General features: G+C 38.5%; 2 protein-coding genes and 1 pseudogene across 6 annotated transcripts in view; all 3 read left to right on the top strand.

The window, feature by feature from the left end:
- IFT88 (intraflagellar transport 88) overlaps positions 1 to 9,332 on the top strand; it is a 158,127-nt gene extending 148,795 nt beyond the window's left edge. For 4 of the 5 annotated variants that reach the window (XM_045978360.1, XM_045978362.1, XM_045978361.1 and 1 more), the window contains 2 exons: positions 8,565 to 8,675; positions 8,913 to 9,332. In XM_045978360.1, the coding sequence (XP_045834316.1) occupies positions 8,565 to 8,675; positions 8,913 to 9,034 (233 nt within the window). In that variant the 3' untranslated portion in view covers positions 9,035 to 9,332. Of the gene's footprint in view, positions 1 to 5,536; positions 5,643 to 8,564; positions 8,676 to 8,912 lie in introns of those variants that run through there. The other variant, XM_045978364.1, reaches the window with a different exon arrangement.
- LOC123925248 lies at positions 529 to 1,828 on the top strand (annotated as a pseudogene).
- A 5,305-nt stretch (positions 9,333 to 14,637) lies between the features above and the next one.
- LOC123925271 (alpha-aminoadipic semialdehyde dehydrogenase-like) lies at positions 14,638 to 16,461 on the top strand. The gene is given in 2 exon segments (XM_045978524.1): positions 14,638 to 14,769; positions 14,771 to 16,461. Coding segments are annotated over 2 exon segments (1,536 nt in total). The 5' UTR covers positions 14,638 to 14,700; the 3' UTR covers positions 16,238 to 16,461.
- The last annotated feature ends 156 nt before the right edge of the window (positions 16,462 to 16,617 follow it).

Raw genomic sequence — 16,617 nt, forward strand, 5'->3', positions numbered from 1 at the left:
ACTGTGGCATGTCTATGCAATGACTCAGCAATTAAATGGAAGGACACTGTGTTTCACCAAAACAGTGAAAGAAGCCAGTTTTTGTTGTTGTTTTAAAAAGCACATACTAAAATATAGTGATGGAAAACCAGTAGTTAACTGAAGATTGGGGTGGATGAATGGGTCAGACTGTGGGAATGAGGAGTTTCAAAAAGAAAAAAGGGGGGCGCCTGGGTGGCTCAGTGGGTTAAGCCTCTGCCTTCGGCTCGGGTCATGATCCCACGGTCCTGGGATTGAGCCCCGCATCGGGCTCTCTGCTTGGCAGGGAGCCTGTTTCCTCCTCTCTCTCTGCCTGCCTCTCTGCCTATTTGTGATCTCTGTCTGTCAAATAAATAAATCTTTAAAAAAATTAAAAAAAAAAAAAGGAAAAAGGAAACTTTGGAGGGTGATAGATTTGATCATATTCCTGATTATAGTGACGGTTTTATGAGACTCCTCAATCTACACATTAAGTATGTGCTGTTTTTTGTATGTTGATTATAACTCCAGGTAACTGGGGCAGGGACAGGGTGATCTTCTCCCATATGCTTTGTAGTATAAGGAAGAGGTTTCTGTGTGAGAAACGGATCAAATCTATTCCTTTGCTAGCGCCGTAAAGCATCACATTGCTCTCTCCAATGAACTCTCAACTTCAAAAGTTCATAATGGATCTTGTAAGCAGCCTCAGCCGAACCTACAAGGAGTCCAGAAATTCTTTCTACAAGGCCCTTTATGGCAGAACGTCAGAAATAGCAATGTCATGAAAATGTCATTGTCATGAGCAATGTCAATGAGAATATGGAAAATGCTGTGCAAAGGCTGTACATGCAGCATTTTCTGGAGAGAGTAAACATGTGGTTGAGGATTTGATTACACAGACCCATGACGTTTTTTATACAGACTTTAGATGACCTCACTAGGGTAGATACTGAAATGAAAAAGTAAGTTGAAATGAAAAGTAAGCTGAGGAAAAGGCCTTAGCCGTTAAAGGAAGAATTAGCTAGCTTGATGACATTATTTCAAATGGTAATAACGGAATAATTAATACCTCAAGTTGATCTACAGGGAAGATGAATACTTTGAGAACATAATTCAAAATTTGAAGTTCAGCCAAAATAAACAACTAAAGAAGCTCCGAGAAAAGGTGGACAAGGATGAGTGGATAAGCACAGCAGCTGTAATCAATGCATTTTATTCTTCAGGCAGAGATCAGATAGTCTTCTCAGCAGGCATCCTGCAGCTCCCCTTCTTCAGTGCCCAGCAGTCTAACTCATTGAACTACGGAGGTATTGGCATGGTCATAGGACATGAAATCACCCATGGCTTCGATGACAGTGGCAGAAATTGTAACAAGGATGGAGACCTTGTTGACTGGTGGACTCAACAGTCAGTAAATAATTTTAAAGACCAGTCCCAATGCATGGTGTGCCAGTATGGAAACTCTGGGACCTAGCAGGTGGACAGCATCTCAATGGAATTAATACATGGGAGAAAATATTGCTGATAATGGAGGTATTGGCCAAGCATTCAGAGCCTATCAAAATTATGTTAAAAAGAATGGTTGTTAAAAAGAATGGTGAAGAAAAATAACTTCCTGGACTTGACCAAAATCACAAACCACTATTCTTGAACTTTGCCCAGGTGTGGTGTGGCAGCTACATGCCAGAGTATGCTGTCAATGCCATTAAAACAGATGTTCACTGTCCAGGGAATTTCAGGATTATTGGAACTTTACAGAACTCCCCCTGAGTTTTCAGAGGCCTTTCACAAGAATTCATACATGAATCCAGAAAAGAAATGCCTAGTTTAGTGATCTTCAGAAAAAGAGCTGTGGCCCTTCGCTAGACTTGCCAACACCACAGAAATGGGGAATTCTGTCCATAGAGGTCACTGTAATTACAAGGTACTGGTTCAGAGATGACAGAGCATCTTATTAGAAATGAAATTAGGGGGTGCCTGGGTGGCTCAGTGGGTTAAAGCCTCTGCCTTCGGCTCAGGTCATGATCCCAGGGTCCTGGGATCGAGCCCCGCATCAGGCTCTCTGTTCAGCAGGGGGCTCTCTCTGCCTGCTTCTCTGTGATCTCCGTCTGTCAAATAAATAAATAAAATCTTTAAAAAAAGAAAAAGAAATGAAATTAGGTTATTCTGGAAAAGGTGTGGAGAGAGGAGGGAGGTCTGGCATTTATCAAATCAATCACTTCTCGCTGTATAATGCTTGATCTCTGAAGATACTACCATTCATTTCTGTTTTTCGTATGATCTGCCAGTTTGAAAACAGTGTTAACCAGTTGATGTAGACTAGGATTTCTAATCAACAGGGATTAAAAAGATTGAAGCATACGGTTGGCTCCAACAGCACAGCTGCAGCATGAGGGTTAAAAACACATTGCCTAATTACTTATTTTTACTTTTTTTCTTTGCAACATTTTCACTCCTATGAAACTCTTCCAAAGAATTCTTATGTACACTGGGGCCTTAGGACTTAATGTAATTTTAAACTAATTTTACCAATCATCAGTTATTCATTCTGAGATCATTTTAAGCTACTCTTAGGGCTAAAATGAATGTCTGAAACTGGTTTTATTGTACCTGCTTTCACTGATACTGAAATTCTTGGGGCTTCCTGCAATTTTCTAAGCAATTTCTTTTTCTCTCTCTGTGTGTATCAAAACTTGATCTTTTTAAGAGATTTATAGTAATGTATAAATAATAGTTTTTATATCTAATTATTAACTACATTTATGACTAAGTAATTATTATTATAGGTAATCATTGAATATTAACGTTTCAGACAGTTAAATACTTACAGACCAATATCTGTAAAGTGATGCACAAATGAAGATTTGAGACTTTTTAAACTTACCAGTCATATTGATAAGAAGCTTTAAGCACAAGCTCAGTGTTAAAAATTGCCATTGGACAGTTGTCTAAAGCAGGGTTTTCCTTGTTGTTGGATAATGTGTTCTGAATATCTATTCAGTCTAATTGATCTATAGTGTTGTTCAAGTCCTCTGTTTCCTTTTGATCTTCTGGCTGGTTGAGCCATTGTGGAAAGTAAGATACTGAAATCTCTTACTATTACTGTGTTACTATCTTTTCTTCTTTTAGTTCTGTCAATATTTGCTTCATATATTGAATGCTTTGCTGTTAAGGTGCATATATAATTGTTATGTCTTCCTGGTGAATTGGTCCTTTGATCATTATATAATGTCCTTCTTTGTCTCTGTGACAGTTTTTGACTTAAAATCTATTTTGCTTGAAATGAGTATGGACATTCCTGTTCTCTTTCTGTTACCATTTACATGGAATATCTTTTTTCATCATTTCACTTTTCAGCCCTGTGTATGTCATTATATCTAAAGTTAGTCTCTCCTAGGTAGCATATAGCTGGATTTTTTTTTTTTTAACCCATCAGCTGTTCTAGGTCTTTTTCTTGGGGATTTTAATCCATTCATATTTAAAATAATTACAAATAGGGAAGTATTTAATATTGCCATTTTGTTAATTATTTTGTATGCCTTTAGTTATTTTGTCCTCTTCCTATCTTGCTGCCTTTTGTGTGTCATTGCTTTTTTTCATTTGTTTGTTTTTGGTTTGTAACAGCATACTTTGAATCCTTTCTCATTTTCTGTGCATTTTCTTTGTGGTTACCGAGAGAATTACATAAAAGATCCTATAGGTAAAACAATCTATCTTAAATTGATAATAACTTAAATCATGTACAAAAACTTCACTTCTTTACATTGCCCCAAAACTATGTTATCAATGTTACAAATTACATCTTTTTATAATTTGTATTCATTAAAATAATTTAATGGTTATATTTTAAGCTTTTATCTTTTATATTCTACATCTGAATTAAAAGTGATTTATGTACTACCATGACAGTATTACTAGATTCTGTGTTTATCTCTATATTTGCCTTTACAGAGAGCTTTATATTTTCTCTCTTTTTAAAGATTTTTATTTATTTATTAGAGAAAGACACAGCAAGAGAGGGAACATAAGCAGGGGGAGTGGGAGAGGGAGAAGCAGGCTTCCCGCTGAGCAGGGAGCCCAATGTGGGGCTCGATCCCAGGACCCTGGGATCATGACCTGAGCCGAAGGCAGACACTTAATGCCTGGGCCACCCAGGCACCCCACTTAATATTTTCATATGATTTTCTCTTACAGTATAGTATCCTTTTGTTTCAACTTGAAGGATTCCATTTAGCAGTTCTTGTAGGGTACCTTTAGTGGTGATAAACTCCCCCAGCTTTTGTTTATCTAGGGAAGTCTACTTCTCCATCCTTTTTGAAGGACAGTTTTGCCAAATATAGTGTTCTTGGTTGGCAGAGTTTTCTTCTAGCACTTTGAAGATACTATCCTGCTCTCTTATAGCCTGTAATGTTTCTGTTGTTAAAGTTCATCATTGTGTGCTAGCTCCCTTGTCTATGATGAATTAGCTTTTTTCTTGCTTGTTTTAAGATTCTTTGTCTGAATTTTCAATTTGATTATAATGTGTCTCAATGTGCATCTTTTTAGGTCCATCCTATTTGGAATTCCTTGAGTTGTTAAGTTTGGATATTCATTTCCTTCTCATATATGGGAAGTTTTCATCCATTATTTCTCTCTTCTGAGATTCCTATAATATGTATATTGATGTTTAGTCCCAAAATCTGAATTATGTCTCATAATTCTCTTAGGCTTTCTTTACTTTTCTTCATTCTGTTTTCTTTTTGTTCTTCTGATATAGTAATTTCAAATGACCTATCTCTGAGTTCACAGATCCTTTATTCTGCCTAATCACATCTGTTTTTGAATACTTGTAGTGAATTTTTCAATCCAGTTATTGTTATGGTATTCTTCGGCCTCAGAATTTCTCTTTGGTCCTTTTTTAGTTCCTATCTCTGTTGATAGTTTACTTTTATTCATGCTTCATTTTCTTGATTTTATTGTCTATCTGTGATCTCTTGTAGCACATTGAACTTATTTAAGAAAATTATTTTGAATTTTTTGTCAGGTAATCAATAAGTCTCCGTTTCCTCAGGATCAGTTTCTTTTTTTTTTTTTTTTTTTTTATTTATTTGACAGAGAGAAATCACAACTAGGCAGAGAGGCAGGCAGAGAGAGAGGAGGAGGCAGGCTCCCTGCAGAGCAGAGAGCCGGACGTGGGGCTCGATCCCAGGACTCTGGGATCATGACCTGAGCCGAAGGCAGAGGCTTTAACCCACTGAGCCACCCAGGTGCCCCTCCTCAGGATCAGTTTCTGAAGATTTGTTTTGTTTCTGTCATTGGGCCGTGTTTTCATGTTTCTTGTGATTTCTTCATTTGAAAAAACAGCCACTTTTCTCTGGTTTTAGGGGGCTGGATTTGTACAAGAGAAACTGTCACAAATCAGCCCCACTAGAGACTATGGGAATTTCTCAAGAGTTTTTATTGGTATGAATCTTCTCTCAGCTTCTACATGTAATTTCCTAATTAGAAAGGTTTCTAGATTTGTAATCTCTTGCTTCCTCTGATGTCTTTGGTGCTACAGGATCTCCAGCACTGCAAAGGCTACTGAGCCCTCTTTTGTTCTCGGCAACCCCATGCATCCAAGATGTGCTAGTTCCCCATTAATGCTGTGAGTCAGGTGAGACCAGGCCCTTGGAAATCCCCACCCCCACCACCACCACCAAAAGCTGAACTATTGGATGCACATTCCACTCTAATCATCACCCTTGCTCAGGAAGAAGCCATGAGCTAGATACTTTCCTCTGATCACATAGAAGCTACTATGTGCAGTGAGGGAAAGTACTCTGGCAGTGCAACAAACCACCAACCAGGTATTTTGTTTCCTTATCACTCCAAGTCAGGCAAGACAAACCAGTCTTCCACGCAGTTCCCTGAAAAACCAAAATGTTGGATGTATGTTCCACTCTTCTTTTTCATTCCCAAGGGAGAAATCTGCATGGGCTTTTTTTTTCCCAATCATGAGTTCTTCTGGCTTGTGATAGGGGCTGACACAGTTGAAATCAAATGGCTTTTCTTACATGTTTCAGTGCAATCGTTCATCAATTTGAGCTTATCTGGGGTTCTGCAACTTCCAACTGGTTTCTGGAGTTCTCATAAAGGTTTTTTGGACTGTATATTGTCAAGTTGGTGTCTTTGTGGGGAAAAACAGATCTGGGGTTTCCTATTCTGCTATCTTGGTGACCATAAAATTAAGTGTTGATATATACTACCATATTAATCTGAGAAATTTTGTTCATTTCACTTACTAACCTGGTATTTTTAAATCTTGGCCATTTTAATAGTGTTGAATTATGTGAAGGTTTAAATTATGTAATACTTGATACCTACAAAAGAATCAGTGTAGCACTCTTAAGTTATAAAGCATATAAAATTCAAATTAATGAAGCTATCATAAAACATAAACAAACATCATAAGACATTAGAACCAGAACATTACTGCTATGTCTACCTATGTGGTTTTTCCCACCCCATCTCCTCCCTTCCTCACAGGTAACCACTGTGAGATTTCTTTTGTATGTTTTATATATATTTAAGTTTATATTTTTTTAGTTTCTTGCCTTTTCACATACAACGCATGCAAACACTGTTTTTTAATCTTGCTTGTTTTTAAGCTTTCTAAATGGTATCACTCAGTATGTAGTGTTCTTTTTTTCACTTACTATAAGGCTAAGTAAGTTTAAATACTTTCATATATTTAATTGACCAGTTACATTGTTTACTTTGGGAATTATCTATAAACATTGTCCATTTCATAGGGATATTCTGTTTTTTCTGGTATCAGTAAGTTTCAAGAATCCTTATTACTCTATAAATTCTGTGATTCTAAGATTTTTCTCTTATAAAGGTATCATTTATAAGTTTTACTGTTCATTGATTGATAATTCAGATAATAAATTGATCTCCAGATTCTTGATTTTAGAAGCTACTTGATATTTTAACTTTTCTCTAGAAAATAGTAATTATTGTTTGTTGTTGCAATGAAATGAATATAATAACTTATTTCATCATTTAGGGATAAAACCCACCCAGACTTACAAATGCTTATTGATCCATTTACACCTGCCCATGTATGGCAGTGTTACTACATGAAAGTTGATTGAAAATGATTAAATGAGGATATTCACAATATACCTTCACTGGTGTTTATAATAGAAAATGTTTAAAAATTATATTCATGGCTTTTCAGTTGGACATTTGAAGTTTTTCTAGGAAGGTCGGTTTTTATTTTTTGAAGTTTGCTTGTTCGACAAGAGTGGAATCCTTTGGTATGTTAGAATTTCAGAAGGGCTATGGTTGCCTGAGGGAGATGTCAGAGTTTTCTTTTATTCACATAGGTAACCCATATCTATATGAAAAGTGAAAAAAGAAATACTGCCTAGAGCAATGGTTTTCAAACTTTTTGACCTGAGCTCACTTAAGCCCCTTGAAAACTATGCATTTACACTTACAGATGGAAAAGATGGGCCTAAATGTAACAAAAAATTAGAGAGGAGCAAAATAATAAAAAATATACCAAAATATATGGACCCATTCAGAGCCTAAATCTTAGGATATCATTGGGGGAAAATGGTAATTTTTTATAAGAACTTAGAGAAGACTTATAATTTTTACACAATTGGCCACCATTACAATGTGGGCATTTTAAAGACCATCTTGTTTGGGTTTATTCCTAGAGACATTATCAATAAACTAAAATATAAAGTATACTCAGAAAAAAAAAAGATCAGTAAATGTTGATAGACAATTCTCATTAAAAGTGAAGCTCCTATAATAGGAAAAAATGACATTGTGGGAATTTTAAGGGAATGAATTAAAAACTGTGGGGTTAGAGGAGTATTTCTTTAAAAAAATATAATGGAAATTTAAGGTTGAGAAGCACTACTAATATTTCCTACTGATGTGAGTCTTCAGCCCTGTCTGAAAATCTTCAGTGATATGGATTGCAATATTTCCCATGACAGCCAGTCCATATTTGGATGCTATAATCCTTTAAAAATTTTTCCTTACACTGAGCCAAAATCTATTCTATAGAGGGCAAATCTAATCCTCTCCTACATGAACATTTTCCAAATGTGTAAAGACAGTAATTATATGATCTGTGTCCTCTCCTACCCTCTTCTGCTGTTTTTCATTTGATTGATTTTAGGGCCACTCACCAGCCTTGTTAATGAGTCTGATGATACAGCTCATACTGGTCTTATGACTTCCTATTTGTTTCTCTAGTTGCTCTTTGTTCTTTGCTAGGTTATACTCATGAACATGGTCTCTAACTTCTCACCAGTGAGCCTACAAAATTGAAACCTATAACTAAGCATACATGTGACAGACTACATATAAAGACTACTTTCAAATGACGTTTTATCTATGTTATAGATTCTCAAAAAGAGGTTTCTTTGAAGTTTCAGGAAACAAGAATTATATCCCTCAGAAGTTGGCTTCCAAATGAAACAACCTGTTTCTTGGCAAATAAGTATATTTTAAGATTCATATTGTGTTGTTATGTTTTCTCAACGTATTAAACAAATGCATTTTTATCTTTGTGTTTTCAGATAGTGGCCAGAACTATAGTGCCAGTAGTAAAGGTGAACGACTAAGTGCCAAACTCAGAGCTTTACCTGGGACAAATGAACCTTATGAAAGTAGCAGTAACAAAGAAATAGGCAAGTGCTGGTATTCCCCACCCAGTTCCTACAGGCATAACAGGTCTGGAGAAGATTTGATGAGATGGCAAAAATGTATAATTGGGCATTAAGAATTTTTCATTTATAGACAAAATTTTAAATGACTTGGGAGAGCATTTCTGTTCACTCAGTTCAGTTTAGCTTATGAGACAAATTGGTTTCACATTTGTTGTTTTTCCTTATTATTCTAATACAACAATCTGTTTTGAAACCTAGATGCCTCCTATGTGGATCCACTTGGCCCTCAAGCAGAAAGACCAAAAACTGCAGCCAAAAAAAGAATCGATGAGGATGATTTTGCTGATGAAGAATTAGGAGATGATTTGCTTCCTGAATAATATACACTATAAATTTTACTTATTAATGGAAAGAAATTGCCTTACAAGATATACTTATGTGAAACTTTGGATTAAACACCCAATTTTAATTTTGTATACTGTCAAAACCTTAAATAAGTGTATTCTGTTTTATGAGATGGGTCTAAAGTTTTGTTTTGTATGGAATAAAGATTTGTGAAACTAATACGTTAGTGACTTCCTTACTCTTGAAAATATTGACCACAGTAAGAAATACATTTTGTAGCACTGACCAGTACCTAAACATATGTATAAGTATGTGGGTGTGCTCACAAAAATTTACCCTACAGTACTGTAGTGCATGCTGGTATTTTCTGTGATTTCATTAAAACAAAGTTTTAACAATGAAAACACTACATTGATTTTATGGTTCACAGCTTGTTTAAAACACAGTGTTAGGACATACCATTGATGGATCTGTAGTTAAGCTTAATTACTTAGAGTTTAGAAACTGTTAAGACTTTAAAAGGTGTGCCTCACAGGAATATAACACCATTAAAACTGTTATGTTTTGGATACTATAGTAAGAGAAAATACCAAACCATAACCCTATTGCTCTTTTCTGCATTTCCTTTCTTCCTTCAGTCCAGGGGCATGCACCAATAGCACTGAGCAATGACAGCTCTAGGAAGGCTTTTCCCATTCATGACTTGGGGTATGGGATGGAGGCCAGGACTGTCTGCATTTTTCTTTAGCGATGTGTTTGGCTGATCATTAATGGTCAGAGGAATTGCAATGATGGGGCAATCAGAAGAGGCTTATCTTTTAACACCTCACTAGAGGGTGGTCCCACCCATCTTACTTAACATTGTCTCCACAATGTGCACAATACTGTTAGGTGCAGGTAGAGGAAAACCAAAATTAGATCACAGTCCCTGCTCCCAAGATGGTTATGATCTAATGGGGGAGGCATTCAACATCTACTATGTGCAAGATTCTGTGGATATGGCCGTGAACAAGATAGAACAAGACTCTGCCCTCAAAGAGCTTAAATCCTGTGAGGAAGACAGACAATAAATATATTTTTTTAAAAAGACTTTAGATGTTGCTAAGCGCAGTTAATTAAATGGAATAATGTAATAGGGAATGATGGTGGTAGAGGGAGGGGCTCATTTAGATGGACAAGTCAGGGAAGACCTTTCAAGCAAGTGGCATTTGTATTAACACCAGAACGATGAAATGACGAACACCGAAATTGGAATGATTTGTCTATGTTAGAGGTTATTTCAGTTAGAGTGATAGTAAGTTAGAGGGCTTGGGGCCCACCAGGGTGGGTGGTGTATACAAGATAAGCAAGAAAGTGAAAGGAGGTGAGGACCAAGAGGTAGGCAAGGGCCAGATCACATAGAACCTATAGAGTTTGGGTCTTACTCTAATAATAATAGAGAAGCCCTTAGAAAGTTTTGTGCAAGGAAGGAGAGTGATAGGATTTGATTAAACTTTAGAAACTGACAATCACACCAGTTGCCCTGAAGATGAATTAACAGGTAGGCAGGTTGGAAGGGAAGGGAATGGTTGGAACTACTAGTAGCCTGGGCAAGAGATGAAGGTGACTGAAACCAGGTTTTACTTTTTTATTTTTATTATTTTATTTTTAGAGATTTTATTTATTTATTAGAGAGAGCGCGCAAGCGAGAGCGGGCACGAGCAGGGGAGCAGCAGGCAGAGGAAGAGGCAGGCTCTCTACTGAGCAAGAAGCCCAATGCAGGACTCAATCCCAGGACCCTAGGATCATGACTATTGCCAAAGGCAGATGGTTAACTGACTGAGCCACCCAGACATCCTTTATTTTTTATTTTTTTAAAGATTTTTATTTATTTGACAGGGTAAGAGCACAAACATGGGGAGAGAGAGGGTGAAGGAGAAGCGGACTCCCCAGCTGAGCAGGGAGCCTTATGCAGGGCTCGATCCTGGGACTGCGGGATCATGACCTGAGCTGAAGGCAGATGTTTAACCAAATGAGCCACCTAGGCACCCCTGAGACCAGGTTTTTAGCAATAGACATGAGAATTGGTCAATTCAGCATCCATTTTGGAGGCAGACATGAGAAATATTTACTAATAAATTGAATATGGGGATATGGGAAAGAGAAGAAAGGATGAACAACTATGAGGAACCAGGAGGTGTGGAGAGGGTTGCGGGGGAGGCATCAGCCATGATTTAACCATCCTAAATTCAAGATGTCTCTTCAGCATCCAACTGGAGATACAAACAGTGCAGTTAGATTTACAAAACTTGGAAACTAGAAGAGGTAAGGGGCTGGAGATGCAAGGTGGGGAACTCTCAGTGTAGGGATAGTATTCAATACCACTGCCACTGAATGAGGCCACATAGAGAATGAGGATGGAGAAGTCTAAGCAACCAGCCCTGGAGGTCAGGAAAGATGAGGACGTGTTGGGGGAGTGGGGGGACTGAAAGGAGCAGTAAGTGATGTAGGAAGTTTCACATTTGAGGGGAGTGGGACTTCCAGTTCTAAGGAGGATGCAATAGGTCATACTAGGCCAATGGTCCTACTGTAACAAATGGAGGGGAAAAACAACAAATTGTTGCAAAAATCACTGGAAAGGGGCACCTGGGTGGCTCAGTGGGTTAAGCCTCTGCCTTCGCCTCAGGTCATGATCCTAGGGTCCTGGGATTGAGCCCCGCATCGGGCTATCTGCTCAGCAGGGAGCCTGCCTCCCCCCCACCTCTGCCTGCCTCTCTGCCTACTTGTGATCTCTGTCTGTCAAATAAATAAAATCTTAAAAAGAAATCACTGGAAAGCTGTGGGAGCAAAAAGATTGAACTAAAATTCCAGACTGGAAAGAGTCCATTCTAGGTGAGTTGATGATCTGGCTGTCTTCATCTCTAGAGACATTTGTCAATTTTGAGCATGGGCTGAAATTGGAGTTGGCCAGAAAAGGGGTCTTCTAGGAAAAAAAGAAACTAGCAGAACTTGTAGTTATGTGGTTGTGGTTGGCACAACACACTAAAAACTTCAAGAAGTCCCAAATTTGCTGAGCTTTGTGATTGTACTGGAAGTTATAGGGTTTTAAAGTTTTAAAAGTCTAAGAAAGAGATTTAAAGTTAAATCTCCCACAATCTTAGGGTGCTTAGGGGACAAAGTTCCACTATAGGGAAGGGCTTTCCACAAATAACACAATTTGTCTACCCTCAAGACATTTGCTATTTTGTAAGCTGTGTGGGGTAGGAGGCTAATGGTCTAAATTCAAAACCCCAGGGGCTGATTTGACTCTCTTGCTGTCTTTCACAATTGAGGAGATAGATCTGCCAGGTTCTTGATAAAAAGCCTAGAAGGATAGACATGAACCAGGGGTGGACTGACACAAAAACTGCAACCCAGCCCCAACCCACCTCAATCCCTGATTGGACCAACATCATTAGTACCAAGTCATCTCTGACTAGCAGAAGAAAGAAGAACTTTCTCAGGTAACAATATAATTTGTAGTTCCCATGGTTCTTATATATATAACCTTAGGCATACAGTAAGAAATAAAGAGTAAGAAAATAGCCAATAAACAAAAGAAAACATAAATAGAAGAAGACCCTTAGATAATCCAGATAATAGATCTAACAGGCTTTACAATATGATTATTATATTAAATAAAATAGAGAAAGATGGACAAAATGGATGGAAAGAGAATTTCATCAGGATACTAGAATCTATGAAAAAGAATCAAAAGGATAACCTAGAACTGAAAGATACAACGTTTGAAATTAACTTATTTGGATGGATTTAACAATGTATTGGACACAGCTAAAGTCAGAATTAGTGAAGCCATCATTATAAAACATCAAAATTGAAGCACAAATGAAATAAGAATGGAAAGAATAAAGTAGATGAACAAATAATCCAGTCAAGGAATGGGCAGAAGACATGAACAGACATTTCTCCAAAGGAAACAAAAAATGGCCAACAAACACATGTGCATTAGGGAAATACAAATCAAAACCAGAATGAGATAACACCTCACACCAGTCAGAATGATTAAAATTAACAAGTCAGGAAACAATAAATGTTGGCAAGGATGCAGAGAAAGGGGAACCTCTTACACTATTGGTGGGAATGCAGGCTGGTACAGCCACTCTGGAAAACAGTATGGAAGTTCTGTTAAAGTAAAAATAGAGCTATCCTATGACCCTGAAATTACACTGCTAGGTATTTATCCAAAGATACAAATGCAGTGATCCAAAGGGACAACTGCACCCCAATGTGTATAGCAGCAGTGTCCACAATAGCCAAACCATGGAAAGAGCTAAAATGTCCATTGAGAGATGAATGGATAAAGAAGATGTGATAGATACACACACACACACACACACACACACACACAATGGAATATTACTCAGCCATTAAAAAAATGAAATCTTACCTTTTGCAATGTTGATGGAACTAGAGGGTATTATGGTAAGTTAATCAGAGAAAGACAATTATCATATGATTTCACTCATATGTGTAATTTAAGAAACAAAACAGCAGATCATAGGGGAAGGAGGGACAAATAAGATGAAATCAGAGAGGGAGACAAACCATAAGAGACTTAACTACAGGAAACAAATAGGGTTGCTGGAGGGTAGGTAGATGGGAGGATGGGATAACTAGGTGAGGGGCATTAAGGAGGGTACGTGATGTAATGAGCACTGGGTGTTATATGCAGCTGATAAATCACTGAACTCTACCTCTGAAACGAATAATATATGTTAATTAATTGAATTAAATAAAATTAGAAAAAAGAATAAAGCAGATGGTAAGAGCAGATAAGAATTAAAAAATTAAAAAATGATAAGAATAAAGAATAAAGCAGATGATAAGATAATCATCTGCTTTATCATCTTATTTAAGCTTTATCATCATTATTTAAGCTGGGTGGCTTAGAGGTTAAGCATCTGTTTTCAGCTCAGGTTATGATCTCTGGGTCCTGGGACTGAGCCACCCATCGTGCTCCATGCTCATCCAGCTCCCTCTAGACCTCCTCTCCACTTGAGCTCTCTCCCTCTCTCTGTGTCAAATAAATAAATAAAATCTTTAAAAAAAAAAAAAGGCAGGGATGCCTTAGTGGCTCACTCCATTAAGCATCTGCCTTCAGCTCAGGTCATAATCCCAGAGCCTGAGATCGAGCCCCACCTCTGGCTTCCTGCTCAGCAGGGGAGTCTGCTTCTCCCCCACCCCCTGCTCATGCACGCTCTCTCTCTCTCTCTCTCTCTCTTTCAAATGAATGAATAAAATCGTTTTTAAAAAGCATAAAATTTAAATAAACATAATAGGGCTCTCAGAAAAGAAAGAGAATGGAGTAAAAGTAACATTTGAACAGACAGTGTCTAAAATTATCCCAAATTGATGAAAGGTATCAACCCACAGATGCAGGAAGCTCAGTGAACACAATGAGAGTAGATTCAAAGAAAACTACACCCTAGAGATATGTTTAAATGTTGAAAAACAAAGACAAAGAACTGCTTTAAAATAGAATAAAAAGGACACAGTACCTTCAGAGGAACAATAATATTACTTAGGATTGACTTCTCCATAGAAATTATGGAACCAGAAGACAATAGAATAATATCTTTAAAAGTGCTGAAAGAAGAAGCTGTGCGTGCACTTTGCGAGGGGAAGCAGGCTCTCTGGTCCTTGGAATAGGCCTGCCGCCTTCATGTCCACTTTGCTCATCAATCAGGCCCAGTACGCTTGGCTGAAGGAGCTTGGGCTCCGCGAGGAAAACGGAGGGCGTATACAATGGAAGCTGGGGAGGCCGGAGAGAGGTTATCACCACCTATTGTCCTGCTAACAATGAACTGATAGCAAGAGTCCGACAGGCTAGCATGGCCGACTATGAAGAAACGGTGAAGAAAGCGAGGGAAGCGTGGAGAGTCTGGGCAGAGGTTCCTGCTCCGAAGCGAGGAGAAGTAGTAAGACAGATTGGGGATGCTTTGCGGGAGAAGATCCAAATACTAGGAAGTTTGGTGTCACTGGAGATGGGGAAGATCTTAGTGGAAGGTGTGGGAGAAGTTCAAGAGTACGTGGATATTTGTGATTATGCTGTTGGCTTATCACGGATGATTGGAGGACCCATCTTGCCTTCTGAAAGACCTGGCCACGCACTCATTGAACAGTGGAATCCTGTAGGCCTGGTTGGCATCATCACTGCGTTCAACTTCCCTGTGGCAGTATATGGTTGGAACAATGCCATCTCAATGATCTGTGGGAATGTCTGCCTTTGGAAAGGAGCTCCAACAACTTCGCTCATTAGTGTAGCTGTCACAAAAATAATAGCCAAGGTTCTGGAGGATAACCAGCTGCCTGGTGTGATCTGTTCTTTGACCTGTGGTGGAGCGGACATCGGCACAGCAATGGCCAAAGATGAGCGGGTAAACCTGCTGTCCTTCACCGGGAGCACACAGGTGGGAAAACAGGTGGCCCTTATGGTGCAGGAGAGGTTTGGAAGAAGTTTGTTAGAACTTGGAGGAAACAATGCCATTATTGCCTTTGAAGATGCAGACCTCAGCTTAGTCGTTCCATCAGCCCTCTTTGCTGCTGTGGGGACAGCTGGCCAGAGGTGTACCACTGCGAGGCGCCTGTTTTTACACGAAAGCATCCATGATGAAGTTGTAAATAGACTTAAAAAGGCCTACGCACAGATCTGTGTGGGGAACCCATGGGACTCTAATGTTCTCTATGGGCCACTCCACACCAAACAGGCTGTGAGCATGTTTCTGGGAGCAGTGGAGGAAGCAAAGAAAGAAGGTGGCACCGTGGTCTATGGTGGCAAGGTCATGGATCGCCCTGGCAATTACGTAGAACCAACAATTGTGACAGGTCTGGGGCACAACGTGTCCATTGCACACACAGAGACGTTTGCTCCTATTCTTTATGTCTTTAAATTCAAGAATGAAGAGGAAGTCTTCGCCTGGAATAACGAAGTAAAACAGGGACTTTCCAGTAGCATCTTTACCAAGGATTTGGGCAGAATCTTCCGCTGGCTTGGACTGAAAGGATCAGACTGTGGGATTGTGAATGTCAACATCCCCACAAGCGGGGCTGAGATTGGAGGTGCATTTGGAGGAGAAGAGCACACTGGAGGTGGCCGGGAGTCTGGTAGCGATGCCTGGAAACAGTACATGAGAAGATCCACTTGTACCATCAACTACAGTAAGGACCTTCCTCTGGCTCAAGGAATTAAGTTTCAGTAAAGGTTTTTAAGGAGGCTCTCCATCCTTCTGTGTATCTGGTAAAGCCATGATACAGTGGCCAGTTATCGAGCATGCTGGGGTGACTGGCAGATCTAGTCTTAAATACAGAAATCGAGTAAAATTGATTCTGATTGCCCTTTTTTTTTTGAGACTAATTCATAATTTTTCTACGTGTTTCTAACAATTATGAGGACCTATTTTTGTCATAATGCTTAATTAAAAAATTTTGCACTACCAAAAAAAAAAAGTGCTGAAAGAAAAAAAAAAACTGCCAACCTAGAATTCTATTCCAGTGAATATATCTTTCACTATATCGTTTCAATATATCTTTAAGGTTAAAGACTTTTAAGACAAATAAAATTTGAGAAAATGAATTACCA

Source organism: Meles meles, chromosome 14 (genome assembly GCF_922984935.1).
Source record: "Meles meles chromosome 14, mMelMel3.1 paternal haplotype, whole genome shotgun sequence".
NCBI lineage: Eukaryota > Metazoa > Chordata > Mammalia > Carnivora > Mustelidae > Meles > Meles meles.